The sequence below is a fragment of the Fukomys damarensis genome, unplaced genomic scaffold, assembly GCF_012274545.1.
Source record: "Fukomys damarensis isolate Sample0158 unplaced genomic scaffold, DMR_v1.0_HiC HiC_scaffold_10, whole genome shotgun sequence".
Lineage (NCBI taxonomy): Eukaryota > Metazoa > Chordata > Mammalia > Rodentia > Bathyergidae > Fukomys > Fukomys damarensis.
Window position 1 is genome coordinate 18,437,478 of NW_022900922.1, and position 27,739 is coordinate 18,465,216.

A 27,739-nucleotide genomic window follows, 5' to 3' on the forward strand; every position below is an offset into this window, starting at 1 on the left:
AGCTTCCTAAACTGTCCTGGTTTTGATGCCTTTATTATTATAGAATTTTTTCTGCAATTATAAAATAAAATAGAAAATGAAAGTTTAATTCCTACATATTTCTATCATACATATTATATAAATTAAACCATTTATTTTGAGCTAACTGTAAACTTGCATTCAGTGAGAAGTACCAGAGTCAGGTAGTTTAGTTTTCCCAAACCTTAACATCTTGCAAAACATAATAATGTCACATTCAGGTTAATGACAGCAATACAATCCACCAGCTTTGCTCAGATTTTCCATTTAAATTACATTTTACCCTCATAACATTAGAGGCCTAGTGGCAAATCAAAATGTGGAGCTCCTTGCCGAAGTAAGGATTGTGTATTGGTGATAGAACACTGTGCCAAGCCAGGGTGCAGTTCCAAGCATGTGTTGTGTGTGGCTGCACAGGACACAGGCCCCAAGCTTGTATCCTAACCAGTACAGCTCCTACTGGGCAATGTACAGCTCCCATCCGAGGACCTACTTAGGCATCGTCATCGGAGGGTGATCAGTCCTCCGACTGCCTAGAAAGGCGGGCCGTGAGGGCTAAAGAGAAACAAGACAATAGAGATTGGTGTAACTTCACAGTATATGGGGGGCTGGAGGGTTAGACACACTCCGAGCTGGCCACTGTTTATTGGGTTCATACAGTGATGGGAGGGTATACTAGACGACTCAGAGGGCAGAGGTAACCTAGGACGATGAGGATCTTAGGTGGATGAGGAGCTTACATTGATGAGGACAGTGAGATGAGCAAAACATTCTTACAACAGGAGGTGGGATGAGGTGAGCTGATAAGGAGTTTGTCCTCCCTTGCCCTTGAGTGTCACAGCATCATGGCACCATTGAGGCCTCAGCTGTGATTGGAGGCAAAACAGAATTCTGTTTCCACATGCCACAGCCAGCCTGCAGGCGAGAAGACTAGGCCTTGGCCAGAAATTTAGCTTAGTGGTTCCGCTGCCTGCCTGGCAAGCACAAGGTCCTGAGTTCGATCTCTGGTACACCAAAAAAAACAAACACACACACAAAAAAAACCAAAAAAAAAACACCCCAAAACCAAAAAACAGAAGACTAGGCTTTAGACAGCCCTAATCATAATTTAATTATGAAAAAATAATTTATGAAATGATTTCTCCCCAAAATTATGTAGAATGGTTCCCAACACATCATGATCTTATTCCCTAATCCATACTGGTTTGTCACGTGATGCCGGCATTTTATCACTACTGCCCATGAACACCCGCTTTGCAAAGAGGACATCACTGAATGTTGGGCTCTTTCATTGAAATGGGGCCCTGTCTCCACCATGCAGGGTGCCTTTGAACACAAAATCACTGCGTTCACCAAAGCACTTCAAGGTCCAGTTTGGGAAGCTGAGTGCTACGGTACAGATCTAACCAAATTTGAGCACTATGTTCTACTTTGAGGGAACTTTAGGGGTGAAGGCATAGAGTCTTTGTGGGGAACAAGTTCAGACAGGTGCACCCCTGTTGGTTTTAGAGTGCTGCATAGTGAGTACAGAGTGATTTCAGGATGAATACGGTTCTCGGTGATGGCACAGCTCGGGTGAGATGGTGAAGTATAGACTGGTAGAACTTTTATAGGAAGAGTTTTGGCAACATGGCAAGAACCTTAAAAATATTCATTCCTATAGATGCAGTATGGGCCACTTTTAATTTTTTTTTTTTTTCTGGTACTGGGGATCAAACTTAGGACCTTGTGCTTGGCAGGCAGGTGTGGTGCCACTGAGCTATACCCTTGGCCCTGGACCACTCTTAAGAAACTGATCTTTGGAAACAGAAGTGTGGGGAAGGATTTATTGTAGGATTATTTATCATAGGAAATGTTAAAAATGGCAGAAATGTGAAAAGCAGAGTATAAAATTCTGTACTACACAATATTCTGCTTAAAATATGTATAAATAGATCTCTATCTGTTCACCTTTCTCCCCAAGACTTTGTACCTTATATAACTCTTCTTCTTTATGCTGCTTTTGAGTATACCATCTTTTATGAGTCATATGCAAGAGATGCTGACATTCAGGAGCTTACTGTTGAGTCCCAGCCGTTTCACTGTGACCCTGAAAATGCGTGACTTGAGGCAATGTGCAGCCTTTCTGAGTCACTGTGTGCCCACTGCCTGGCGATGTCCCCTTCCTGTGGCTTGCTGGGTACACCATCTGTGTGAGGTGCACCTAGGTTGCACAAAAGCTCTGCTTTGCTGCTGCCGCCGGGGGAAAACTTATACTTGAGAAATAATTAAAACACTTGGGTCCTTACACAGTCCTCTCCCCAGGTAAAACTGAGAACCTGACAAAGCCAGCCAGGGTCTGAGATATGATGGTCTTCAGCCGGAAGGTGTTGTGTTTCTTCAGGGCCTCCATGCTGCCATAGGACCGGGTTCGGGAATTCACGAAGGCCCTGGATATGACCCTCTTAGAGACTAAGGGTCTTCTGAGTTACATTTACAAATAATAGATACAGAAATGCTAAAGTATTGCCCGTCATTTTTCCCCTTAGCTATAAAAAATGTATATCATAATCCTTTATTTTGCCTATCAGGTGGAGGTGTTTTCAGTGGCTAAATTTTAAAGTACCTGAATCCTTTTGTTCTAAATTGAGAATTTGAAAAAGCATTTTGATGAAGTTATTCTAAATTATATGCGTCTCTAATAGAATGTGGTAACTATTAGATGTTTGAGAGAGATGATCACAACTCTTCATCACCCTTGGCATTTAAAACCATTTGAGAAATACATTTCTGAATCATTTAAATGATTATCAAAATAAAGGCTTTTTTTTTTTTTTTTTGGTGATGCTGGGGATTGAATCCTGCCTTGCCCGTTGAGAAATACATTTCTGAATCATTTAAATGATTATCAAAATAAAGGCTTTTTTTTTTTTTTTTTTGGTGATGCTGGGGATTGAATCCTGAGCCTTGCACGTGCTAGGCAAGTGTTGTACCACTGAACTACTATGTTCCTAGCCCTGAATCGTTTTGTTGACACATACTAATTATACATATTTACAGGGCACAGTTATAATAGTATGTAATGAACAAATCAGCATAGTACATCATCACCCTATGCATTATCATTTCTTTGTGGCCAGAGCATTTACAAACTTCTAGCTACCTGGGAGTTTACTAACTCTAGTCATTCTGCTGTACAATTAGGACACTACTTCTTCCTCCTTTCTCCTGTACCTTTGTACCCGTTCAAATACATACTACTTAGGACCCGCTATAGCTGGGTTGGAGGATGATTCCAATGGGGAAAACCATATGCAGGCTGATTTTTGTCCCAAAAGTTAGACATGGGGGCGGCTTCCCTGCAGGAGGGCGTGGTCTGCATGGCAGAAGAGGCCAAGGGTATTGCAGACCTGAGGCCTTGCCTGGCAGGCGGATGGCCATTGTCCTGTGCTCCCACAGACAGCAGGACCAGTGGCAATGTCAACCTGCAGGCAGCAGCTCAGGGCCTCCCAGTCATCCTTGCTGTGAAACGAGAGGCTGGAAGCAGACAGCTCGGGGTAGCACCATGTTCCTGTCACTCCAGAGGGCTCATGCTCCCTGCAGGTGGCACCAAGAGAAGGGAATGAGGATTTTTACCATTTCAACTATTCTTGATACTTCAGACTTTACTCTCAGTGTTAGCTATTGGTCTTAACGTTTTCCCTTGGGGTGGGGTATTGTATTGGGTCAGGCCGTGCACTGAGCTTCTTAAAGGACTCTTTTGTATCTCCTGTTGTTTTGATATCATTTTTTTGGTACTGGGGATCAAACTCGGGTCCTTGTGCTTGCAAGGCAGGCCACCGAACCCCTGAGCTAAATCCCCGGCCCTTGCTGTCATTTCTGTGATTTTGACTCTGAGGCTTCAGATGCTTCTAGTGGATGATCTGCCATAAACAATTACTCACTTCAGTTGCACACACAATGGTGAATAGACTTTGGTGTTAGACTGTCACCACCGCCACCCACGTTACCTGTCACAGAAAGCCTCTGAGGGCCAGCAATCCCACTCACCTACAGATGCCATTCTTTTTTGAAGAAGCTACTGATTTCTGTCAAAGCTGTGTTCCAAAATGATTTATAGGCAAAAACCTAACCAGTTTTGAATTTGTTCACAATTCATTGAAAAAACAACAACAAATGTATTGAGTGCTCACGTGGCTCTAGAGAACATGCTAGGTAAAGTGGAAAGAGACAGACACAGCCCACAACTTGTGGAGCAGACTGCATCAAGCAGAAGGGACCCAAGTGAGCAGGACCGGATGCTGCCCTGCGTGGGGTCTAAGGGACTGGCAGAGCGTGGTCCAGGAGCTGTGGCAGCAGCACCTGTGCTAGGCGGCAGGTCGGGAAAGGCTTTCAGAAGAGGGCACACTGAACCGACTTCCAGAGGAAGGGCAGGAGCAGCCAGTGGTGGCCTAGAAGGGTCTGGAAGGAGAGGTGTCTAGGCCAGGCAGAGGCACATTATATCCCAAGGCGTGGAGTTAAGACACATACTGGGTTATGGTTTATGTTTATAATAGGCAGAGTGTAGTGAAAAGGGGACAGGGGCCCAAATCAGCACTCACGCCTTAGGTGCTGGATTAATGAGAGGCCTTGAGGAGAGTCTGGACTCCATCCGAAGTCCACTCATATTTGAACCTGTAAGTCCGGGGAGTGAGCCAGGCAGTTTGTGATGTAAACATAAAGTCATTGTGTGGGGACTCTACTAAAGGGGGGCAGAAGGAACCTGATGGGAGGGTCTGACAGCTTGGTCCCAAGCTACTCACACCACCCCCCTGCCAGAGACGCCGGGCATGGAAATGTCCTGTGTGCCACGTCCCTTTAGGTTCACAGCACGAGGCAGAGCAGGGAGTTCTGTGTCCTGTCTTCACCCCGTGATGCCCATGGCCCTCTGTGTGGTTTCAGATGACCAGTCTAAGATGGCCTTCCTGACCATGACGCTGCACCAAGGAGGGGCCACACGGATGTACAGGCTGATGCAGGATGTGCAGCCGGCCCTGGTCAGCACCTTCAGTGGGGACCGCCGCTTCTCCCGCTTTGGTGAGGTTCTGCACCTCAGTGACCTGGACCATGATGGCGTAGGTAAGAGAGGTGTGCGTTCAGCCGAGCGTGAAGTCCCCTTGCTCATTGGACAGCTGCCGTGGAAGGACAGGATGGAAACAGGCCTTTACCCAGCAGGCAATTTAAAGAAAATACTAATTATGTGGGAAGCTGGGTCAGGATCCAGTAGTGAAGCAGGGGAAAGACGATAGAGTCGTCGGACACATCTCCTCCCAGTTTCTGTCGTCTGCAGATGAAATTATCATGTCAGCCCCACTGAGGATCACAGACGCAACCTCGGGGCTACTGGGCGGAGAAGATGGGCGAGTTTACATATACAACGGCAAGCACACCTCCCTTGGTGACGTGACAGGCAAATGCAAATCATGGATAACTCCCTGTCCAGAAGAAAAGGTAAAGTGCTCTACAAAATGCTGCACCATGTGGGATGGGATGGATCACTCCATGGATCCTTAAGTATTAAGTGTTCTCCAAAGCTCCGCTATTGAGGGCTTATCTTTGGTGCAGCAATGTTCAAAGGTAGGGCTGAGAGGTACCGGGCTTGTGAGGGCACTGACCTCCTCACTCCTTCATTACTGGCTGAGTGGGTTACTGATGGATGGAGCCCAGTTGGAGGAGGCAGCAGCCACGGGAGGCGTGACTTGGAAGGGTGTATCCTGTCCTCAGCCCCTTACCCTCCCTGCCCTTCTCTGCTTCCTATGAGACCAAGCAGCTTTCCTTTGAACTCTGGGGTCATGCGGTCAGGACACAGTCACTCCCAGACGTGGCAGACCCCAGCGGCCTGCAGTTCTTGTAGCTGGGAAGCATTTGCCCCTAGATCTGAAGTCCAACTGGACTTGGTATCATGTTGGTCCCTGACACAGCCTGTCATTGTCTGCCTCAGTGCCCACAGCAGCAGAAAAAACAAAACAAAACAAAAAAAACAGGCTAAGGCTGTTGTGGTTTCATTAAACTTCCAGGCTTTTGCTTCTTGCTTCTTTGACTCCTCTTCCTGGGTGGGTTTCCTTTAGTTATGTGCCCTTCAACCTCTAACGTTTGGCCACTGCTATGTTTCTAACTTAAAACAAATTTTGAGTTGCAAAATGAATGAAAGTTTGCTGTGAAAATTTAATAAAACACAAGAATGTACAAAGAAGAGTTATAAATCGCCTAGCTAAAATTCCATTCTGCAGAGCTAATGCCTGTTAACCTTTTGTCTGAGTTTTTGTGAAATTAATTGCTGCTGTCTGTTGTGCATTTACTCTGCACATGCTAAGACTCTATATAATTTAATCCACATCGAAGCTATAAAGTCATTCTTATTCCTAATTATAGGTAAAGAAATTAAAGATTAGAAAATAATCTTTAAAGGCCACAATGCTAAATGGCAGACCAAGGATTCAAATCAACATCTGATTCTAAAACTTTTTCTTTAAAATATACACATAATAAACTGTGATACTATGTATGATTTTGTGTATGACTCTGTAAAGTCGAGCATTCCTAATCTAAAATGTTTCAAAATCTGAAATTTTTGAGAGCTAACATGATGCTACAAGTGGAAAACTCCACACCGTTAATCGTTTGTGTTCAAATTAGGATACTGTACAAAATTACCTTCAGGCCCTAAGTATATATGAAACACAAATGAACTTCACATGGAGATCAGGTCCTATCCCAAGGTGTCTATGTTCATGTCCCATATTCTAAAAAAAAAAAAAAAAAAAAAATCCCAAATCCAACACTTCTAGTCCCGCGCATTCTGGCTACTCAAGCTGTGTCGAGGCCTCTCTTCTGGCTGTGATGGTGCACAGCTGAAAGCCTGCTCTCTGGGAGGCTGAGGCAGGAAGATCAAAAGTTCGGGGTGAGCCTGGGTAGCTCAGTGAATGAGACCCCAAGTCAAAATCAAAGGAGGACTGAGATGTAGCTCAGTTCCAAGGCCCTGGGCTTAGTCCTCACTACTGTAAAGTTCCACTTATCTGATATTCTTTTACCAGGTTAATTATATAGAGTATAGATTAAGCATAATTATATTTATATATATATACACACACACACATGTATATGTTAGCTGTGTAGTACTCTTCTCTGTAAACTTGTTTATGTAAGTGATGATTATTGGTTACTTTGGCCAATTTTCACTGTTAAAGATGATAATGGCAAATACTCCCATACATATATTTTTATAATCTGATTTTTTTCTGGGAGCCAAGTTCCCACAAATGGGATTTATGGAGTCAAAGGATAGGCACAATTGTAAGGACAACCTGGAAATGTTGCAATGTGAGTGCGAAGGTATAAAACTAGTTAAAAACTCCACATGAACTGTAGTAACATTGTCCCTCTTTCTCCCATTTGTTTTAGGCCCAATATGTACTAATTTCTCCTGAAGTAAGTATTACTTGAAGGACTGAAGAAAAACTACTAAGTGCCCTTTCCACATGTTCAACTGATAAAATGTCACGGTGTGTTTGCAAGTGCCCATTAACAGAGCATGTTTTACAGGCAAGTTCACGGTTTGGGAGTGCCCTGATCTCTGTGAGGTCAAAGGAGAAGGTGAGTACAAGGACTCGTGTCTTTGACATTTGTTATCTGTTCTAGGGCCAGGATTTGGTGATCTCACTTTAAAAATTTACTTTAGATTTTATTATTTTTTTAAAGTACAGGGGAGGAAAAAAAAAACCCAAAAACCAAATCACACCCCCAAACCAAACCAAACCACAGAAAATGCCACCACTTCGTTTCTGTTTAGCCAGAACTAGAAATGGTGAAATGGTCATTATGTGTTTAGCTGGCTGAAAAAAAAAAAAATTCCAAGAATATTTTGTGACATGAAATTTACATGAGGTTCAAATCTTAGCGTCTGCAGATGGGGTTTTTAGAACTCATCCACCATCACAGCCTGTCTACAGCAGCCATCCTACCGGGGGGGCTTCAGTCTCGGGTCCCAAAAAGCCTAACAGAACTAACTGCCCCTTCACAGAACGAACGTTTGCTGACCTTTGCGCCACAGAAACAAGCGTTAATATCTGGCTATTTTCCTCCAGACTTTCAGTTTTTCTATGACTACACACACACAGAGCCATTGTCATTTCTATGTACTATATTTTGCCTCTTCCTAGAAAAAAATACTTAGAACCCTGGATTATTTTTAATAGCTATATAGTATTTACTGTCTTGAACTGTATTTCAGTTCTTCAGTTCATGTTCTTATAGATGCTTAGGTTCTTTAAAAAAAAACTATTGCAGATAATGCTGCAGTGAGCATTCTTGCACCTATATTTTTATATAATTCTGCAAATATTCTTCGAGGAAAGAATCATAGAAATAGGATTGCTAGATCAAAGGGTGTACACATTTAAACTTTTAAGATAGCACAGATTAGAGATTTTACTTAAAATATAGCTTTAAGTCTCTAATTCCACTCATTTTATTGATTAGAGCTGTGCTAGGCAATGATCAATAAACATAGGAAAGACAGTTTTCCTCATACATCGTAAGTTAAACTGTGAAATAGGTATTGGCTTAACTGTTAAGAGTATTATTCCTACTAGGTCTTACCTGTGAGCTGAAAGGCTGGGGAGTATAGTAAGGCTTGGTAGACGCCTTGGACCAGGCTCCTTTTTCTAAGACTTGAGGCTGCCCTCTAGTGGATAATGGTGTAAGGCGGCCCATTCACTGAGCATCCTGACCCCAACAAAGGTCAAGGGGGAGTCTCAAGAGTATTTTACATCATAAGCTTGGCTTTTATTGAAATTTTAGGCATTTTGCTAAAAACTAGACACCATCAAGAACCCACTTATTAGGTTAAAACTACACACATACCAACCATTATACCAATTTAGCAAACCATTCTTGTTTTTGTTTTTTTTTTTTTTTTTGGTACTAGGGACTGAACTTAGGACCTTGCGGTTACAAGGGAGGTGCGGTGCCACTGAGCTAAATCCCGGGCCATTATACCAATTTAGCAAACCATTTTTGTTTTTTTTTTTTTTTTTTTTTTTTTTTGGTACTAGGGACTGAACTTAGGACCTTGCGGTTACAAGGGAGGTGCGGTGCCACTGAGCTAAATCCCGGGCCATTATACCAATTTAGAATAGTAATGGTATAGATCATTGGAGACTTATGTAAAGTTGACTCCTTTCTGTAGAAAATCTCAAATAACCTTGCTGTAGTTCACTCGGGTCGGTATTAAAATTCTTCCACTTTCCCAGTACATACCGGAGATTGGGAGGCACTAAAGCATGCTGAATGCAAAGGTGAATCAAGTATTATGTTAAAAAAAAAATTGAAACTGACAATCTGAGAAAGATCAGGGTGACCTTTGAGACTTGAGTAAAAGCTATGATTTTGAAAACTTTCCTTTCTAGGATACATGAGCCATTATGTATCTGGCAGCAGCAAACTAGAATTAGGTGGCATTAGCATGTACTACAAAATGCTGTCACCGCCTTATATTTCTGAACCTTGTCATGCTGCTGTTAGTGGGTCTGTGAGCCTCAGCAGGGAAGGGCTGTGAGCACATGTAACAAGCAGTGTTAACACTGAGTGCCGGAGAGGCAGGCAAAGAAACCTGAGTCATGGACCTGGCCCCCAGTATAGTTTGGTGAAAGAATAAAACAGGCTGGTGAGACACTGATGCCAATGTATGCTCACCAAGAGCCTGCAGTGGAAATCTCTGCTGGGGATTTGGACAGGCCTTGCAGAGACCACGATCCCTGAGCTGTGCCTGGGAAAATTACGACTTAGATGGACAGAGAGCAGTAAGTAGGGAGGCTACAATTTTAGGAGTCAGGATAGTTTGACGTGGAAATGGAAAGGAGGCTGAGGTTATAGCCGAAGCATAGTTAGTAAATCAGTACATCCATAAGGGAATTGAAGAACAAACTGCTACTTGGCTAATTTTTCTGAAAATTTAGATTTTCCCTTTTAATTGACATCGGACAATTGAAAGCACAAAGAGCTAAGCCTAGAATTTGAAACACAATAAAGACTCGAACACTTTAGAGCCATTACTATTTCTGGATTCTATCAGTAGTGTTCAAAATTTAAGTCAGTAAGAAACTGTCACACCTTTCTCTAACCGAAAGTGTCATACTGTTTGATCACCCATACCTCATGAAGCACGCTTGGCAGGGTGAGGATTTTGCAAAGATCAAGTGTTTAACAACCTGTAGCAGGTATTGAAGGCAGCTTTAAAAGATTTGTGCTAAAATGTTTCAGCAGCCAGGATGACATGAGAACACACAAAGGGAAGTCTTCAGTATCCCACCTATGTCGCCTGTGTGATACCCACAGCGAAGACCCCAGGATAAGAATGTATTGATGTGGTTCCCCTTCCTTCTTTATGTGCCAGAGGGGACCTGGGTGAACTTCTTCAGCTGTGGTTCCTGTAGATCCGCAAAGTAATAGCTAATCAGGGAGAGGGGCATTTACACTTGTGCCATGGGATCGGGCCAGCGTGTGGTGCTGGAGTTCTAGAGCATAGCGCGCTGCCTAGACTGCAGTAGGAACTTGGCAGGTGTGGTAATCCACTCGTGAACTCTGCATTGTGTCTCCCACAGAACCAAATTGTCATTGCTGCTGGAAGGAGTTCTTTGGGAGCTCGGCTGTCTGGGGCACTGCATATCTATAATCTCAGCTAGAGCTCGCTCCACTTCCGTCTCCTGCCAAGTCGTCTCCAGGGTGAGCAATCTGGAGGACAAGCTGGCACGTCCAGCAAAGGCGTGGTGGAGCTCCTGAAGTAAAACCGCAACCCTATGGAAATAAATGGCGACTCCACCAGAAGTTTGTGAAAGAGCAGACACTCTGGTTCTTTGTCTTTTCAAGTGTCCTTCCTTGCTTCCTGTACATCTCAGCCTTTCTTCTTTCCTAGCCTACTGCCTGTGCTCTGACCTGTATGTCATACAGCCTGAACACTGGTCTCTCCGATGCCTAGATGTGCTCTCGCTCTCTGGTCATCTCCTAGGATGTCCACAGTTCCTCCTAAACAACCTCTTTCCTTGCTGCTAGAATTTGGATCGTAAACGTTAAAGTTCATGTTGCAGGCTCAGCTCCCGCTGTTGGCCCTTTGGGAGGTGGTGGTGGTGGTAGGGGCAGGGCCTGGATGGAGGAAGCAGGTTACCGTGAGAGCCCTGAAAGGTGTCTTGGGACTCCAGGCCCCCAATGCTTCATTGTCACATGCTTCTGTATGAGGTATGCCTTGGCACAGGCCCAAGCTACAGGCCACCTGACTGTGGACATGCTCAGACTGAGAGCCTCAGTAGTATTTCCTCATTTTAAGCTGTCCACTCTAGTGTTTTGTCACAGTGAGAAGCAGACCAACCCCGGGGCCCATTCCAATCAAACTATAAGCACTGTAAGCAGAAACAAACCCGAGGGAGGAGATAAGTGTGGGGTAGTCCTTCGCACTTACTGGGATCTGGCCCTTTCTAACAAGAGTTATTCTATTTTCTAAGTTTTATATAGTAAGTGACACATGTAAAACTAAAGCTTGGCTAACTCTGTGCCCTCAGAAACTTCTGCAGGGATGGCTGATCTAACAGGTGGTGGACCGCTTGGCTCTGCCAGAGTTCGGTCACCCCGTGAAGGGCTCTCCTTGTGCTAGGTGGCCATTCATCGTACCAGCAGAACTACAGCAGGAGAGATCTGGCCTAAGCCAGGGGCTACTGCAAGGGACCAAGGAAGTGAAGGACAGAGGAGGGATGTGGGCCTTGGCCTCACTTGCTCTGGGCTGTTTTCAGTAAGGGTTCCATGAGCCAGTCCTTCAGAATGGAGCATTTAAGGGAGAGGAATGCACACAGCATTTCAGCCTCACTAGAGGCCACATGCGTGACAGCTAGTTAACAGTAAACAGCTTGTTTTGTACCGAGAGAAGCTCCTTACTCTGACACTGATGAAATATAGGCAAGAGAGTCAAGGACAGGAGCCCTTCTCAGCTTCTCTGGAGAAAGCATGAGCCAGGAATAAAAATCTAGCTGAAAAGTTCAATCAGAGCAAGGAAAAGCTACTGTGCCTGAGATGTGTGCACAGTGGGTTGGTGCAGGAAGTCCCAGCTGTGTTGCTCATTTCCAGATGGGGGCAAATAGCGTCCAGCTTGGGCACAAAGTACTGACAGCTCAACAAATGTGAAGAACTGTTTTTATTTAAAAGATCTGGTGGGGGGGGACCCAGAAATTACTTAGCTTATCCACTTAGGAGCTGAGCCATCTGAGAGTAGAACAGGATGAAGATACAGTTCTCTCAGTATTGTATCTGCCTGGAAGGAGGACGCATACTTTCATGTTGCCATTGCTCTGTAAGTGTCAGTGTTTTTATGCTTCACTAAATGATAAAGGCTGTGTTTAACATGTTCATGACGGGGCTGTGATTTGTGTCTTGCTGCTGGGCAGCTCTGAACCACAAGTGTTAAATTTGACCATTAGTGACCTCAGAATTTGCATTTCTCTCAATGCCTGAACATACCAGAGGGTGAACATAAAGGAAAGGTTAAAAATCTGTAATAATGGGAGCACATTTCTAAGTTTATAGTATATTTAGCCATACTAACTTCTGTGAAAAAAATCACACTCCTGTTGGTCAGTCTATATAATAAATATATACAGAAAAGACAGTCTACTTCTCCTACTGTATTATCTCAATAGGTAGATAAAATTTTCATTCTACTAAATATTAACTGTAGTTGTAACCACTGACTCTGAAATGCTTAATAACAAAAATGGAAAGACCTATAGGGTTTTCACATTCACATATATCTGAACATGTACAACAGTTACCTTCATTTTAAGGTATCATGAACTAATAAACATTTCCATTTTCTTTTTTTTTCTTTTTTTGGTACTGGGGATCAAACTCAGGTCCTTGCACTTGCAAGGCAGGCAGCAGAACCACTGAGCTAAATCCCCGGCCCAACGTTTCCATTTTCTATCTGTACATCTGACAACTTTCTTCAAGGCTCCAGGACTGGACTTGTTTTACGCCTTTGCAGCACAGACTCCAAAGTCAGAATGATTTAAGGTGAGCCTGGGAGCAAAACTCGGGTCTGGGAGCCCTAGGCCATGCATCCTCCTTTAAATTACCACTGTAGCTACTGCTAAAGGAATGAAAGGAAATTCTAAGTTCAAACTGACTTTTTTTGAGACAGGGTCTCACTATGTAGTTCAGGCCGACCTTAAACTCACTTGGTAGCCATGTTGGCCTTGAACTTGCAGCAATCCTCCTGCTTTTGCCTCTCGAGTGCTGTGTGACCCACTATGCCTGGCAAAACTGTGACTTTAATAGTGCATCCAAAACAAAAAACTCTGTATAGTTCTTGGGATAATGGGTCACAAGTAAGTTTAATGTGAAACGCTTTAATGGGTTTGTGTTTATCAAGATCGAAGCATGAAGTAACAGCACCCCAAAATGACATCAGTTCTGCCCACACTGAGTCGGAAACCCCTAGAGGCAACTCTGTCAAGAGTGATACGGTTTACACTGAAGTGCTTGCTTATTTTTCACTGTTCGGTATTTTACCACTTTTTTTTGGATACCAGGGATCGAACTCAGGACCTTGCACTTGCAAGTTACCCCTTTTCTTTTAAATAGTGAAGTCTTCTATTCAAAATGTACAACCAATGAGCTGCATTGTTTGGCATTGGCTGTTTTATTATCCATAAGAATTGTAAGAAGTACCCTGCAATCAGGAAGCAGAGCTAGCTGATATTTTGAAATCATTCCTGATCTAACCACCTTCACAATTTTCCCCCGGTACCACAAACAAAACAAAACAAATAATCAAAAACCACTCTTAACTTCCATTTATCAAATTTTTGAGGTAGCTACATTCCTTTTACTAATGGGACATGACCAATTAAAATTATTCAAACACATAAAGGAAGAAAAATGACCAAAACTCAACCCTATGCCTGCTCTTAAACTTTGCACTCTGGGGTTCCAATCTTCATAGAGCACAGCACTTACTATCTTACAGTGGTAAGGCCAAGAATAGCAAGCAGCTCAGTGTTGTGAGGCATGCTGAAGAAGGGTGCCTGTGAAATGAATTCCATGTATTCTCAAAGGCAATCCTGACAAGCAGAAGGCTTTGTAACCCGGGAGGTAGTCCATGTTCCTTCCCACTGCAGTGTCCATACCGTGAGGCCTGGCCTGGCACCCAGGGTGTACCAAGTGGGTTAAGGCCAGTGCTGCCTGTTTCATGCCCCTCTGGTCAGCCTGCAGCCTCCCGCCAAAGGCTTCTCACAACCACACACAGAATGGAGGAAACCTTAACTGTAACTTTATCCTGTTTCAAATCAGCTCCTGGAGCAGCATTTTTATCCACTCAACAAGCCACCTGGTAAATGGACCACCCCCAAATTTCCTCATCACATTAGGAATCAGCATCGTCAGGGCAGGGCTATTTATTCTCTTACTACAAATGCATCTGTAGGTGAAGGGCTGCTTTGGTCATTCTACTGTCCAGTGCATGCTACTTTTGGAGGCAGGTTTAACTGTAATGTTCTAGTATGCAATGGCACTGAACCTCCAGAAAATATACCATGGAAGGTAAGTTGTTAAGATACAGCTTTCAGACTTATAAATATTAGCCACTTGTTTTAAAGAAAAAACTTACTGTGAAAACAAAAGGTTTCAGAATGCTAACATTTACTGCTCTCTTGTTTTAGGAAGTCAACTGGCTAACTTTTGAAGTAGACACATATGGATTAGTTGGTCTACATACATTTTCCTTTTGGGAAAGACAGTTTAAAAATCTTTAGAACCCAGAAAATCAATAAATTAGCTATGAAACAATAACAGAAAGGAAATACTTCTGGTCAACAGCTCTATTTATAGCCAAGCAAAGAAAAAGTTTTAGGGGTTAAAGTGAAATGCTGATTATCCTCTTTTTATTTATGTTATATATAAAAGGGGGCAAATCCAAGAAAATAAGGTTATGCCAAGGATTTTTTTTTTTTTTTTGAGACATGGTCTTGTTATGTAGTTCAGACTTTGAACTCACTATGCAGCCCAAGGTGGCCTCAAACTCGCAGCAATCCTGCCTTGGCTTCCCAAGTGCTGGGATCACAAGCATGTGCCACCATGCCGGGCCCAAGGATTGTTTTTTTTGAGACAGGGTCTCCCTTTGTAGTTCAGGCTGGCCCTAAACTCACTGTGTCGCCCAGGCTGCCCTTGAACTTGTGGTGATCCTCCTGCATCAGCCTCCCAAATGCTGGGATTACAGGTGTGCGCATCACACCCAGTTTAAGCATTTTTTTTTTTTTTTTTTTTTGGTACTGGTGATCGAACTTGGGCCCTTTCGTTTGAGAGGCAGGCAGCGAAACCACTGAGCCAAATACCCTACCCTCAAGGATTGTTTGATTATTTATTTATTTAAAAAATTTTTTTGGTTTTTGGAGATAGGGTCTCACTATGTAGCCCAGGCTGGTCTTGAACTCACAGTGATCCCTCTGCCTCAGCCTCCTGAGTGCTGGAATTACAGGAGTGCTCCACCACACCCGACAAGGATTGTTTTTAAGGCACAACTTTCCAGAGTTTATTTTAAAGGTAGCAAGTATTATGCTAGCACTTCAGGCAACTGAGTGGAGATTCACTTGAACACCATTCCCTGTACTAAGAACTGCCATATCTGACCACAGAAACCATGGGTTTGAATCAAATTTGAGGCTTTGCTCAGAATTTCTTCATGTATAAATTAGTCTATATAAGTCTCTTCTTGTATTATTCTCTACACCCCACATTCTATCTATAAAAACCGTATTTAAAGTCTGTAGGAAATAGGATTTTTGGCCTTTCACAAATCAAGCACTTAGCTGTTTACTCAGAATTCTGGAAATACAATCAGGTTCTAGAATTGTGACTACAACTTTATCAGACATAATTTAAATATTGATTTTTTTTCAAGTGAAGGACTATAAAAGTAATTGTAACAGTACCAGAAGTATAAAAAAATATTTCGTGTCCACCAGGTTGTTACTAACGGGTTGTTAGTATATTTCTGCTTGATCCAAGTCCATCTGGCCTGAGGCTGTTTTTCACTTCCATCCCTCTGCCTGCCAGAAGGGTCTTTTTAGGTAAAGAGGACACCTAAATAAAGCAGGGTAAACTTCAGTCTGGGTCTTTCTTAAAAATCAAACAAAAACCAAACCACTAGTAAAATAAGGACTGTAAGCCTGTGTCAACATCTTAAGTACTTATTTCCATGGAGTCATCTTTAAATACAAAAATGAAAAACAGGAGGAAAGCTTTACTTTTTTTGGGGGGGGTACTAGGGGATCAAATTCAGGACCTTGCACTTACAAGACAGGCATGGTGCCACTGAGCTAAATCCCTGGCTGTAGTTTTATACTTTTCTTAATGAGAACACTATAAACGTTTTCTACATCTCAGTTTGGTTATGACAGTACCTTGCACTGGAGGTACTAATACATGTCTAAATACACCATGCCTGCCAGAGTGCTCTACAAAAAAATCTGTTATGCCAGGCACTGTGTTGAACATATCTCATCAAATTCTCCCAATAATCCTATGAAGCCAGAGAACAGGGTTAAAGGACAAGGAAACTGAGGGAGACTTAGAGAAATTTAGTAACTTATGCAGGGTCACAAAGCCCGTGACAATTTAAGCCCAGGCTGCTTAGAGCCCGATTCTAACTCCAAGACAGTGCTGTAAACCATACCCATCTTACCCTAGGAGGCAAAGGAGATTCTAGTTGTCTTCCGAGGAATGAAAGCAAACGCCTCCAGATGAGGCCACTTCCCATGAACATGATCCCTGTGATCAGCCAGAACACTCTATGGTCCTGAAAGAGAGCAGTTTATTTCAATCACACAAGGCTAGGTTCCTCAAAGTGCCTTCAACTATCACTGTCCCAGAGTTCCAAGGAAGCCTTTGTTATTCAAAGCAAACTAAGAACAAGTACCTCTGTAATACCCAGAGGCTAAGAATCACAGAGTAAGCCAGAATATAGAATTATTTCTGGATTTCAATATTTTTTAATCATCTATAAGCCCTGAATTGCTTTTACTGTTTCTCATTTACATATATACAAATTTAAATAATCATAAGGATACACAACTTAATTCGAATTTTCAGCTTAGAGTCACAGTCCTCAAAGCAGCTGAACTGTTCTGGCATCACAGGACCTCAGAATATTTTAAACTTTCAAAGGAAATAAACTTGTGGTCTATACAGACATTGTTAAGAAATTACTAAAACACTAAAGACATCATGAATCAAAGTTTGGGAACCTCTGATCACAGCAAGTTATTTTTCCTGTTATTTCCAGAATTCAGTTAATCTTGCAGTGCAGTGTTTTCAGTTAATGTGTTAATGCACAATCTCTCACAGGAAGGAATCCCATTTACAGCTATGCCAATAGTTGGTTTTCAACCAGGCTGTGATTAGCTCCAATGACTGACAGCTTCAAGATGGCCTGTTAGTCAATTCAGCAGCTATTCCTGATGGGAACCTATGCCTTTATTGAGCAGAAATCTGCTTCCTTTTAACATTAGATGTAAGAAACGAGGAAGATAAGTATTAACCCGAATGAATTGCTTTTGGATTGTGAAAACATTTCCAATAATCTAAAATAAAGGCCCTAAAATTCTGTAACCTATATAGCTCACTACAGTTCTTCACTTTGGATGGTTCTGTTTTTCCCTATAAATCAAAGTGTGGGAATGCTAAAATATGAAAAAACGGAGAGGCAAGCTAATTCAGAGGGAAACCAAGCTCACAGTTCCATGTGCCATTACACCCAGAGCACAGGGTGAGGCCTCCAGAAGGTCAAGGAGCTGGACAAACTTCCAGGAGCTGGAGATCCACTTGTCTCTCTCTCCAGGTGTGTCATGAGGTACTGAGGCACCTGCTGCCTGAACTGGTCTAAGTCTTCACTCCTAGTGCCCTCTGCTCTCCTCAATGCATAGCCTGTCACTTAGAAATAGTTTTCTTGCTTAGAACAGCTGGATGTGCATGAGGCTACACAAGCACTAAAAATAGGAAGCACTCAGAACCAGCATGAAAGGCTTGAACATCAAAATGACAGTAAGATTGTAACTCCTCAAAACCGGACTCTGAACCCATATTGATATACACAAGTGGGAGAAAGGAATGTTCTCCTTTGTAGTATATAAATGCAAGAGTGATAGAACCCTCATGGTAATGCAGTATCTGGTGCCATTAATTACCTTTGGATCACTTAGTGGATGGCACAAGTGGAAGGTGAGAATCTGATGAATACAGAATTTTTATATAGTATCAAAGTATCTTCCTACAGGAAACTTAATTTCAGAGAAAAAGAATAACTTTAAGAACAGAAAGTTAGCACCCAATACCCCATCAGATGGCAATAACCAAAGTCAATAATGGACCAAAGTCACTACTGCCAGTGATGGGACACGTCGGCATCAGACGTCTCGAGGACATTCACTGCAACATGCAGTTAGAGCATCTCAAAATGAAAGACTAGGGGCCAAATAACTGATGTGTATTGTCTGTGAGTGTCAAGACCACGGACGACAAAGACTGAAGAGCTGTCCCAGACTGAAGGAGTCAGGAGGCACAACTAATGCAACACAGAAACTAAGACTTTCTTTGTGACAAGAGGTAAATTCTGAACAGGTTCTACAGGTGAGAAAATAGTGTTATTTCAGGTTAATCTTCTGATACTAATGATTGCTCTGTGGTTATTATCCATCATTTTAGAAAACACGTAGGGGTAAAGGAACATTACATCTGTTCTTATTCTCAATAGGTTTAGAAAAGAAAGTATGCTTTTACAGATGAATGCTACAGCAAATGCGGTAAGATGTGGACGTTTGGGAATTCTTTGACTATTTTTAGAACTTTAAGTCAAAATTAAAAGTAAGAAAGATCTCATCTTATATTCACTATTGTAAATATTAATGTTGACTATTAAGAAGAGAATTAACATCCATGGATTAATGAATGTTTACACTGTTCTTCAGGAAACCTAAAGATGGGTAATTTATAATTTTGACGAGGCCCTGGCCTGAGTCTTGTTCACTTAGCTACTGACAGAGCCTAGCTCACCACCCACCACCCTCATTGCAGCTGGGCTCTCTGCAGAACTCACTGAAACTACCAGAAAGGAGAAAAAATTTTTGAGACAAACTTTCACTGTGTTGCCCAGGCAGATGTCAAACTCCTGGGCTCAAGTGATCCTCCTGCCTCAGTCTTCTCCCAAACAGCTGGGTCTAGAGCTATGCACCATTGAGCCTAGATCAGAAAGGAATTAGAAAGTAAATCACTTCAGATTATGGGTTCTGCAGTACTTGCATCCATATGTATCTTGAGGAATCTGTTCCATATTCACCTTACCCACATGGCCTGAAGTAGACTTCATACCATGTTTTTGGCCCATACTGAGAGCCATCAGGTGAGGTCCGATTTCTGTCATACTTCAGCTCCGCCTCTCTGGCTCACTTCCTACCACTCTCCCCCATGCACCATCTTTCTGCCTCTGGGGCCTTCCTGCTGTGGAAAGCTTAGCTATTCCTGCTGTTCTGACCCTGTGGCTCCCTCTGCTCAGAACACTAGCCCCCAGATTTTCCCACCTTCTCTCTTCAGTCAGGTTTCCACTCAAATGTCACTTCCTTAGCCCACCTTCCTCGACATGCTCTCGAAAATGCTAACTGTATCACTGTCTAGGATCCTCTTCTATCCCTTTACCTGCTGTCTTTCTTTGTAGCACTCAGCATTTAATGTACTTTAGATTTATTACCTCTCTCTATAAGGTAACCTCCACCAGAGGAGGGACTAACAAACAATAATAAACATAGGAAGTGTGATAAAAAAATACAGTGCATTTTAAAAAAATTATTACAGTAAGATACAATGCCATCATTCTTTGTCAGAACAGTGCTTCAAACACATGCCATCATTCGTGCAACTTACCAAAGCAGTTCTGCAAATCCTCCTTTGTTGTCTTTAGTTGTGCTGGCATAACTGCCTTGATGTCCTGAACTGATTCCAAACATTTAACTTTTATGGTCATTCTGACTTTGGGGTACAGCCCAAAGGTGCACGGTACCAGATTCAGTGAATAATGTGAGTGAAGACACACTCATGTTTTTATGTGTCTGCCTTTTTCCATGCTCAGCATCAGCCACTGCATTTCTGATCACACCTACTGGAGACACTCGTAAAAGAAGACTGCCAGAACTGCTTTAGAAAGAGGCAAGAACAATGGGATATGCTTATTTGAAGCAAGGATGAGTATTCTGAGGAGGGTTCATGACAATAATGCCTTTTACTGCAATAAATTTAGTTAGATACACACCTTATTTTTTGAGAAGCCTTTGTATTGTTAGTGGAATAAACAAATGTATTTCTCCTTTTATATTTAATCACAAGAAGCATTAATAGTGACTAGTGTCAGGCTGAGGATGTAGCTCAGTGGTGCTCAATCTGCCTAGTAAGCACAAGATCCTGAGTTTGATTTCCGGTACCAGAAAAAGAAAAAAAAAAAAAAAAAGACTAGCGTTGACTTTGCTCAGGGAGCTTATGATCTTTTTCAGAGTAAACAAGTACTGTAAATCTGGAGTGTGCAGAAAGGATTACTTATGAAGGAAATTATCTTTTCTTGTCGTGAAGCGACAAATTAAGACCCAAGAGATACGCAGGAGTTAACTAGGCAATAAAGGTGCAGAGGCAGCATGTCTGGGAAGGGAGGCTCTGGAGCAACTGCCCAGAGTGGCTGCAGCCCCAGAGTGGCGGACCAAGCCACACCAAGGGATTTTTTCTGAAGGCTAATCAAAAGCCACTGAAGAGTGCTATAATATTTAATTTTTAAAAGAATACAGCGGTCCTGATAGGAGACAGAGTGGACTACATTGGGGCAACAGCCACAGAAACAGACCAGAGACCTCTGGACTGATGTGCAGACTCCAGCAGCAGCTCTGCCAACCACATATTCAGATCACCGGAGAAATCTGAACAGCAAGACAGTCTCTGAAAATACTCTGGAAGCTCTGTGATCTATTGATAGGGAAGGCAGGCGAGCAAAGAGGAAAGCTGTCTCTCAGTTGAAATCCTCTCTGATTTTCTAGCTCTGGAGCAAGTTACTTAACTGTTCTTGTTTTCCCATCCACAAAGTAGAGGTGGTATATCTCCATTTTCAGAGTTGTGATGATTGAGTCATATGTAGTATGCAAATTTCCAGGTGCACTGCCATTCACATAAAAATTAAAAACTCTAATGCTGCCTCCAGTGTGTTATCAAACTTCCTCATATGTAGTTACATGTTTTGGGAAACAAAGTAATGTAGGCTATATTCATAACAGTATTGTAATGGGGCCTAAGACACCACTTGAATTCTTAGGTATAGTGTACACTTAGCTCACTATGAGAGTATGCTTAGCCTTAAAAAAACTTAAAAAGTTGGTCTTAAAAACATTACAAAATAACCCCTAAATTATTACACTTGATCTTAGCCAAAAGGCCGAGAAGTGATAACCACTAAATTATTAAAATTGTTAAAATAAGACTCTCTTACCTCCTCAAGGGAAGATTCCAAATTCATGCCAAAAGCAACTCCTATTAGTCCAAAGAGTGAAAGAGAGAAGGTTCCCATGGTCAACTGTAGATTCAACCTCATCATCACATTCCGGTGGCTAGAGGGGAGAAGAACTCAAATCAGAAGGCCCACTAGTCACACAAAGCAAATTCGTAAATAATCTAATCGAGACCATGTGGATTAAATCTACACCTTCAGACAACAAGCAAACCAAACACCACTTCCCCGTGTAGTGGCCACAGACCATGATGGTGTAACTCCTTCCAAAATGACATTTCTTTAAAGACTGTATTATCTTCCAATAGTTTTATAAAGGAGATCCTTACTGTTTCATGAGAGGTATTCTTACCTATCCAGATTGATAAAAATAATGCTCTGTGAGTCGTCAATTAGCACCCTGAGCTCCCGAGCCGCGTTGGAAAGGTCTTCAGCTAAGCGGTAGTAGTTTTCCAGCAGCAGCTCCATCTCCTCTGCGTGGTCAATCCCAGCACTGCTCTTTTCACTACAATTCCAAGTTAACAGAGTTAGCCTCCCTTTACCAGCCACATCGCAGGTATTTACTACCAAAGCTTCCTGAATTAGTACAGAACATTCAGCCACCAGTGTCTTTTCTACTGCTGTAACTGAGGTCAATCTGTGTCAGGCTGTGTGAATTGATCCTAACCACTACACAGGTAATTCGACAACAAAGATTCCAGCCTTACAAAGACTAGTTAGCTTCACTGCATCCCATGGTCCAATCTAGAGATTCACGTAAATGGGAGCCAAAATCCAAAACCATTACCAGCAAAAGCAAAGCCCAAACTAAAAAATGAGCATAAAGAGCATTTCCACTTCAAGATGAATATATGATGTAGATTTTGAATAAAATTAACATGTATTTTGGTCAATTGACAGGACTAATGAGGATGAGGGAGAATGAAATACTGTGTGAAAGATATATCATAAAGCATATTAGAGCAATGTCAGCCTAAGCAAAGCAAGTAAGAGTGTATGCAAGTTTCTGCTGTTGTACCCAAATGCTAAAGACCAAACATCACATAGACCTTTTTTGTCTTGTTTCTGTAGTGGGAACCCAGGGCTTCCTGTATGCTAGGCGAGTGCTCTGCCACTGAGCCACATCCCTAATCCTACTGCTTTTTATCTTAGTATCTCCTTATTAGACTATAAATAACCAACTTCCTAGAATGCTTACATAATCTGTACAGAACTGAAACACTCATTACAAAGATGTCTGTATGAATTTGTGATTCCACTCCACAAAAAAAACAAAACCAAATTATTGTATTTAAAGTGTAAACATTTGAGTATGCACAAGAATAACAAAGAATTTAAAAATTTCTAAGAGACAAAAAGTTGACAATATGAAGTTTTTTTTTATTAGACCAAACCTACGGAATTTGTATCAGGTGTTACTCCTTTCCCTTTAGCCTGTCTTTTGCCTCCTTGATTCGAATTTCTCCCCCTCTCTCAGCTAGGCAAGTTGTTTCAGCAGGTGTGCATGTCAGTGCGGTGGTCAGTCCCCTGAAGGGAAGGTCTCTGTGCACTCAGTATATCATCATTAAACCTAGCCAGATGCAACATTGCACAGGGGAAATGTGAAATAGCCGGGAAAGAAAAATGCCCATGTTCTATGCTCCCCAACATACCATGTTTTCTTAAAAAAAAATTCTGAGGAAGAAAAGATGGAAGATTCAGCCTGAGGGAATAAATAACAGCAGCAATATACTTACAAGATGTGGATGTCAGTCCACTTTGTCAGGCAGAGCTCTTCTATCAACTCCTCTTCGTCCAAGATCTCCAAAATTGATTCTTTAAAAATTTTAATATCTGTTTCTAACTCTGACAGACTGTAAAAAGTTATACCAAGATGATCAATAGCATAATCCTTTAATACAGTGTGCTTTAAGAATAGTGCCTTTTTAGGGCATCTCCTCAAGTAGGCCTACTTATTGCTTATAATAAAGGCTGGCTTGTAAAACATTCTAGTTGTCATTATGGAACTTAAGACTCAACCCCCACCGGGTGTGGTGGGACACTCCTGTAATCCCAGCACTCAGGAGGCTGAGACAGGATTGCCATGAGTTCAAGGCCAGCCTGGGCTACACAGTTCAAGGCCAGTCTGAACTATATAGTGAGACCCTTTCTCAAAAAAACAAAACAAGCCCCCAAAATAACCTCAATCCCCCAATCAACAGTAAACTGGTAAAATTAATCAGTTGTAGAAGTATAAATTTAATATCTCAGAAATATATAAACACTGAATTTAAGATTTTTTTTTTTTGCTTTGGAAGTAAGGACAGAACATTCACTGTGCTTGGGTTGGGACCCAGGGCCTTGGGCATGAGAGGCAAGCACTCTACTGCTAACATAATTTCACTGAAAAAAACCTCAATATTTTTGGACCAAACAAACCTACTGATACAGAAGTTTTAAATGTTAATTCTTTGTGCTGCTAGGGATCAAACCAGCTCCTCATGCATGCTACACAAGTGCTTTTCCTATCTATATTACCTTCTTTTAAAAAGTTGTGAAACATAATTTTCATAATATTTAAAACCAAATATGGCAATGAAGACAGGAAAAGTAAATTATAAAGTTAAAAAAAAAACTCATTATTAAGAGTAGTTGGTTTTCTTTTACAGCAAATAGGAATCACTAATTTTATTTGGAACTGATGCTAAACATTTCGCAGTTAAGATTACTAAGAAGTTTAAGATGGCTATCTCTAACTCCCAACTTGTCAACCACCCGTATTTACCTTTTGCCGTTCTGTAGTAAGATGTGCAGTTTGCTTCTGTCTATAGAAGAATGTTTGGGATCCACTAAAGCTTCCAGTGTCTCAAGGATCAGTGGCTGCAAAACGCTAAGTTTCCCCTGAAGGGTGTTGATCTAGATAACAACATGACCTTTCATAAGAATTAAAACAACCTTTTTAGAATACTTAAGGGTCAGTGAATCCTCTGCTTACATACAGAAATTTCTAATAGCTAGAAATGCTGTTACCATGTGAAATCACGATCAAGTGCTAGCATGTCTTTTATAGATAACTCAAAACTACATTTCCTGGGGCTGGGGATTTGCTGAGTGGTACTGCCACCTGCCTTGCAAGTGCACATGTTTCCTGGGTTAAAAGCATTATGTAAGGTCGTTACCATGCTCAAATTTGGTTGAGGGGAATTAACTATCAATGTCTTCTCTCATTAGACAATTATTATGAAAGGAATGGAAGACTAATTTATTAAATCACTCCCCTTTCAATGGTTAAAACACAACTTTTAGATCTGTTTACATGTATTTTGTAAACAAAATACATCTTAAAATTCCTATTAAAAATATTTTGAAAAACAAAATTTAATTTGGGCTAAAAAAAAAAACCCAATAAATCAGTCTAAAGCAAAAGTATACTTTTTGCTGAAATTCAGCAGGAATGCATTGACTGAAGACAAATATTTTAAAACCATCCAGTAAATAGCATAATACTGAATTAAGCAGTAAAATTAACTGTAAAGTGGTGCCTAGGTTCAGAAACTCAATTCTTTCCACGATTCTGGTCACAAAATGAACTGGATGAGAACAGAATTAAAATTTCCCCACAAGGTCTACTGAACTTAATCATTGAATTTGATTTTTCATACAACTCAGTTTGTGACCAGAATTCTGGGAAGAATCAAGTCTGTGAACACTGTATTCATTCCAGAATAGACTGTTTATCTCAGAAGCACGATTACCATTGAAGCTAAGATTTTCTGATTTGGGAATTGGACTGCAGGCATCCTGTTTATTTCCACACTGAGGAGCTGCTTCCAGGTTCAGGAGACCTTGGGTGGAAGGAGGGCTGGACAAACTGAGGCAGATCAAATGTTTTAGTGGCCAAAGGAGATACTTACTACATCCTCTGCCCAGCAAGCCTGCCTCCAGCAGTGGTTGGCAGGCTGCCCAGGGTCACAGTACAGGTCGTCCTCCTGGTAGCTCTCAGTTCTCTAGTGGACCTGGAGGTCTGCTTTATTTGAAGACTTACTCCTGGGGGGGGGCTGGCCTTGTTTATTGTGTAGTGTTTTTTCTGAAGAAATCTTCTAGGACTCCACTTAATGGCAAGCATGTGTATCCCAGCAGACACCTCGAGCTCCCTCTCTATTCTCCCCTTGGCTGATCTCTAGGAGATGGGACATTGTTTGTCCTAAGAGCCACCTACCCTGGGCAGCTTGCCAATGACCAGTTTTCACCTGTTACCTTTTTAATATGGTCAAGACAGGGTCATAATTTGTATGTCATGCTGCTAGGCAGCTCGAACCACTAGTGGTGCATATAACTGTCCCAATGGGTGGCTTTTTATTAATTAGTAGACTCCAAAAAGTGACTAGATACGTTTGTACCACCAGTGGTAAAAGCCATCTGATGGGACAGCCATGCATGTACCACTGGTAGTTCAAGATGGCGGGCATGTGTTAACCCTAGCATGGAGTGTGGCCATCTTTTCTCTCAGTAAAGTAAAGGAGGCAAAAGAGGAGGACACCAAGTCATCCCATCCCACTCACATCATGTCCTCTCCACTCTCCTCTCCTCATTCTGGTTAATGCTCTTTGCACCAACTCTTGCATGCACCACCATCCTGACTAACGGTAGGGGGGTTAGTTGTGATAATGAGACGGAAAGAGGCCAGGAAAGCAGCAAACTACTCGTGTTCAGGACATGATATGACCCCACACATCCAATGACTATCAGTTTAATAATGGGTGCTTACAGCAATGTGTGTAGTTCTTAAGTCAGTTTAGGTCTCAAACAGACATCACTTAGCTGCTTCAAAGGATTATAGAAGTAAGTCAAAGGATGGTTTGACGAATGATATAATATGTACATAGTTATATGTATCATAATGTACAGTTTAGAGAATAAAACTGAATGCACTTAAAAGTTTGATGCATATCTTTTTGCATTACCATTCCACAATATGGTTAAAATCTTGAAATGGGCTTCATTAAATGCTATATTCTATATACTTTAGAGTCTGTGGGCTACTTTATTGAGTAATAAAGCTTAAGAATTAAATTCTGGCTCCATTTAGGACCTATAGAAATGATTCTGTTTAGGAGGATGCCTGCAGGGAAAGTACCACTGAAACAATCCCAACCTGTCCTCCCACTCAACGGCATTTGAATAAAAACAAGCTTACCCAATACTGCAGGAGTGCTTCTATAGCTCTGAACTCAAATGGTAAAGGGTATGTGACAAGCTGACCACCTCCAGCCAACTGTGATGGAAGTTCCCGGAAGAGCCACTGCTCTAAGTTTAAATTACGATAATCTAGTATCAGTAGACATTCTGGAGTTACCACAGCTTTCAAATACTGTAAAAGAAAAGTATATATGTACACATACACATGTAGATGCGCAGATTATAGAGCTACAGGAAAAGTGACATCTGTAAAACTGGCTTAACATTTTACTAATTTTGAATGAAAACTAAACCAGTCAATGTTCATTTGGTTTTCACACAAGACATATTTTTTAAAGAAAACCTAAAAACATAGGAAAGTCTTGATATCTCTAACTCCTTCTCAATATAAGTGGAATTAGGCAAATTACATGTTTATTAAGACTTCTGGGTAATCATGAGAAAAATAAGCAGTAAAGGGAAAGATAAAGTTTTATTAAAAGTCAGGTATTAAGTAGGCTTTTAGTAAACATTGACTTTATTCATAAGTAATTTGGTTTAAATAGAAAAGTTTCCTTTTAAAAACACCAAAACACATTAAACTAATTTGACATAAAGATAAAAAGCCTCAGTGGGCCAATATAAAGCAGTATAAAATGAGAAATTTTTCTGGAGAGATACTTTTCGTGTTAAAAGAATAGAGATAGCCTGTGACTACCCTATTAGTAACACAGAGATCAGGAATATTTTCTATTTTACATTTTTATCAACATTTCATACAAAATTTTTTATACAAAAATGTTGAAAGAATGCACCGTGGCCATCATATAGTCACCATTTAGATTATAACAGGAACACTGCCAAATCTGATTGATCTCTTTTATCAAAGAGATTCCGTTTTGAAAGGTACTAGATACTGATACCAAGAGTGAAGAACAGTTTCTGGAGAAAAAAAAAAAAGCACTGGGTTTCAACATG

The 27,739-nt window shown here is 41.5% G+C and overlaps 2 protein-coding genes and 1 pseudogene across 5 annotated transcripts in view; 1 reads left to right on the top strand and 2 right to left on the bottom strand.

Annotated features, from left to right (window-relative positions):
• Gpld1 (glycosylphosphatidylinositol specific phospholipase D1) overlaps positions 1-12,664 on the top strand; it is a 46,471-nt gene extending 33,807 nt beyond the window's left edge. For all 3 annotated transcript variants that reach the window (XM_010622946.3, XM_010622947.3, XM_010622948.3), the window contains 5 exons: positions 4,939-5,115; positions 5,327-5,487; positions 7,438-7,464; positions 7,579-7,629; positions 10,638-12,664. In XM_010622946.3, coding sequence (XP_010621248.1) covers positions 4,939-5,115; positions 5,327-5,487; positions 7,438-7,464; positions 7,579-7,629; positions 10,638-10,718 — 497 coding nt within the window. In that variant the 3' untranslated portion in view covers positions 10,719-12,664. The remainder of the gene's footprint in view (positions 1-4,938; positions 5,116-5,326; positions 5,488-7,437; positions 7,465-7,578; positions 7,630-10,637) is intronic.
• Positions 5,109-27,739, bottom strand: part of Mrs2 (magnesium transporter MRS2) — a 29,684-nt gene continuing 7,053 nt past the window's right edge. Inside the window, exons 5-12 of one of the 2 annotated variants that reach the window (XM_033761897.1) lie at positions 26,781-26,954; positions 24,369-24,499; positions 23,341-23,457; positions 21,957-22,109; positions 21,587-21,704; positions 16,757-16,870; positions 16,005-16,155; positions 5,109-5,320 (exon numbers count right to left, since the gene is read on the bottom strand). In XM_033761897.1, coding sequence (XP_033617788.1) covers positions 16,045-16,155; positions 16,757-16,870; positions 21,587-21,704; positions 21,957-22,109; positions 23,341-23,457; positions 24,369-24,499; positions 26,781-26,954 — 918 coding nt within the window. In that variant the 3' untranslated portion in view covers positions 5,109-5,320; positions 16,005-16,044. Of the gene's footprint in view, positions 5,321-15,501; positions 16,156-16,756; positions 16,871-21,586; positions 21,705-21,956; positions 22,110-23,340; positions 23,458-24,368; positions 24,500-26,780; positions 26,955-27,739 lie in introns of those variants that run through there. The other variant, XM_010622949.3, reaches the window with a different exon arrangement.
• Positions 21,415-21,544, bottom strand: LOC117285487 (annotated as a pseudogene).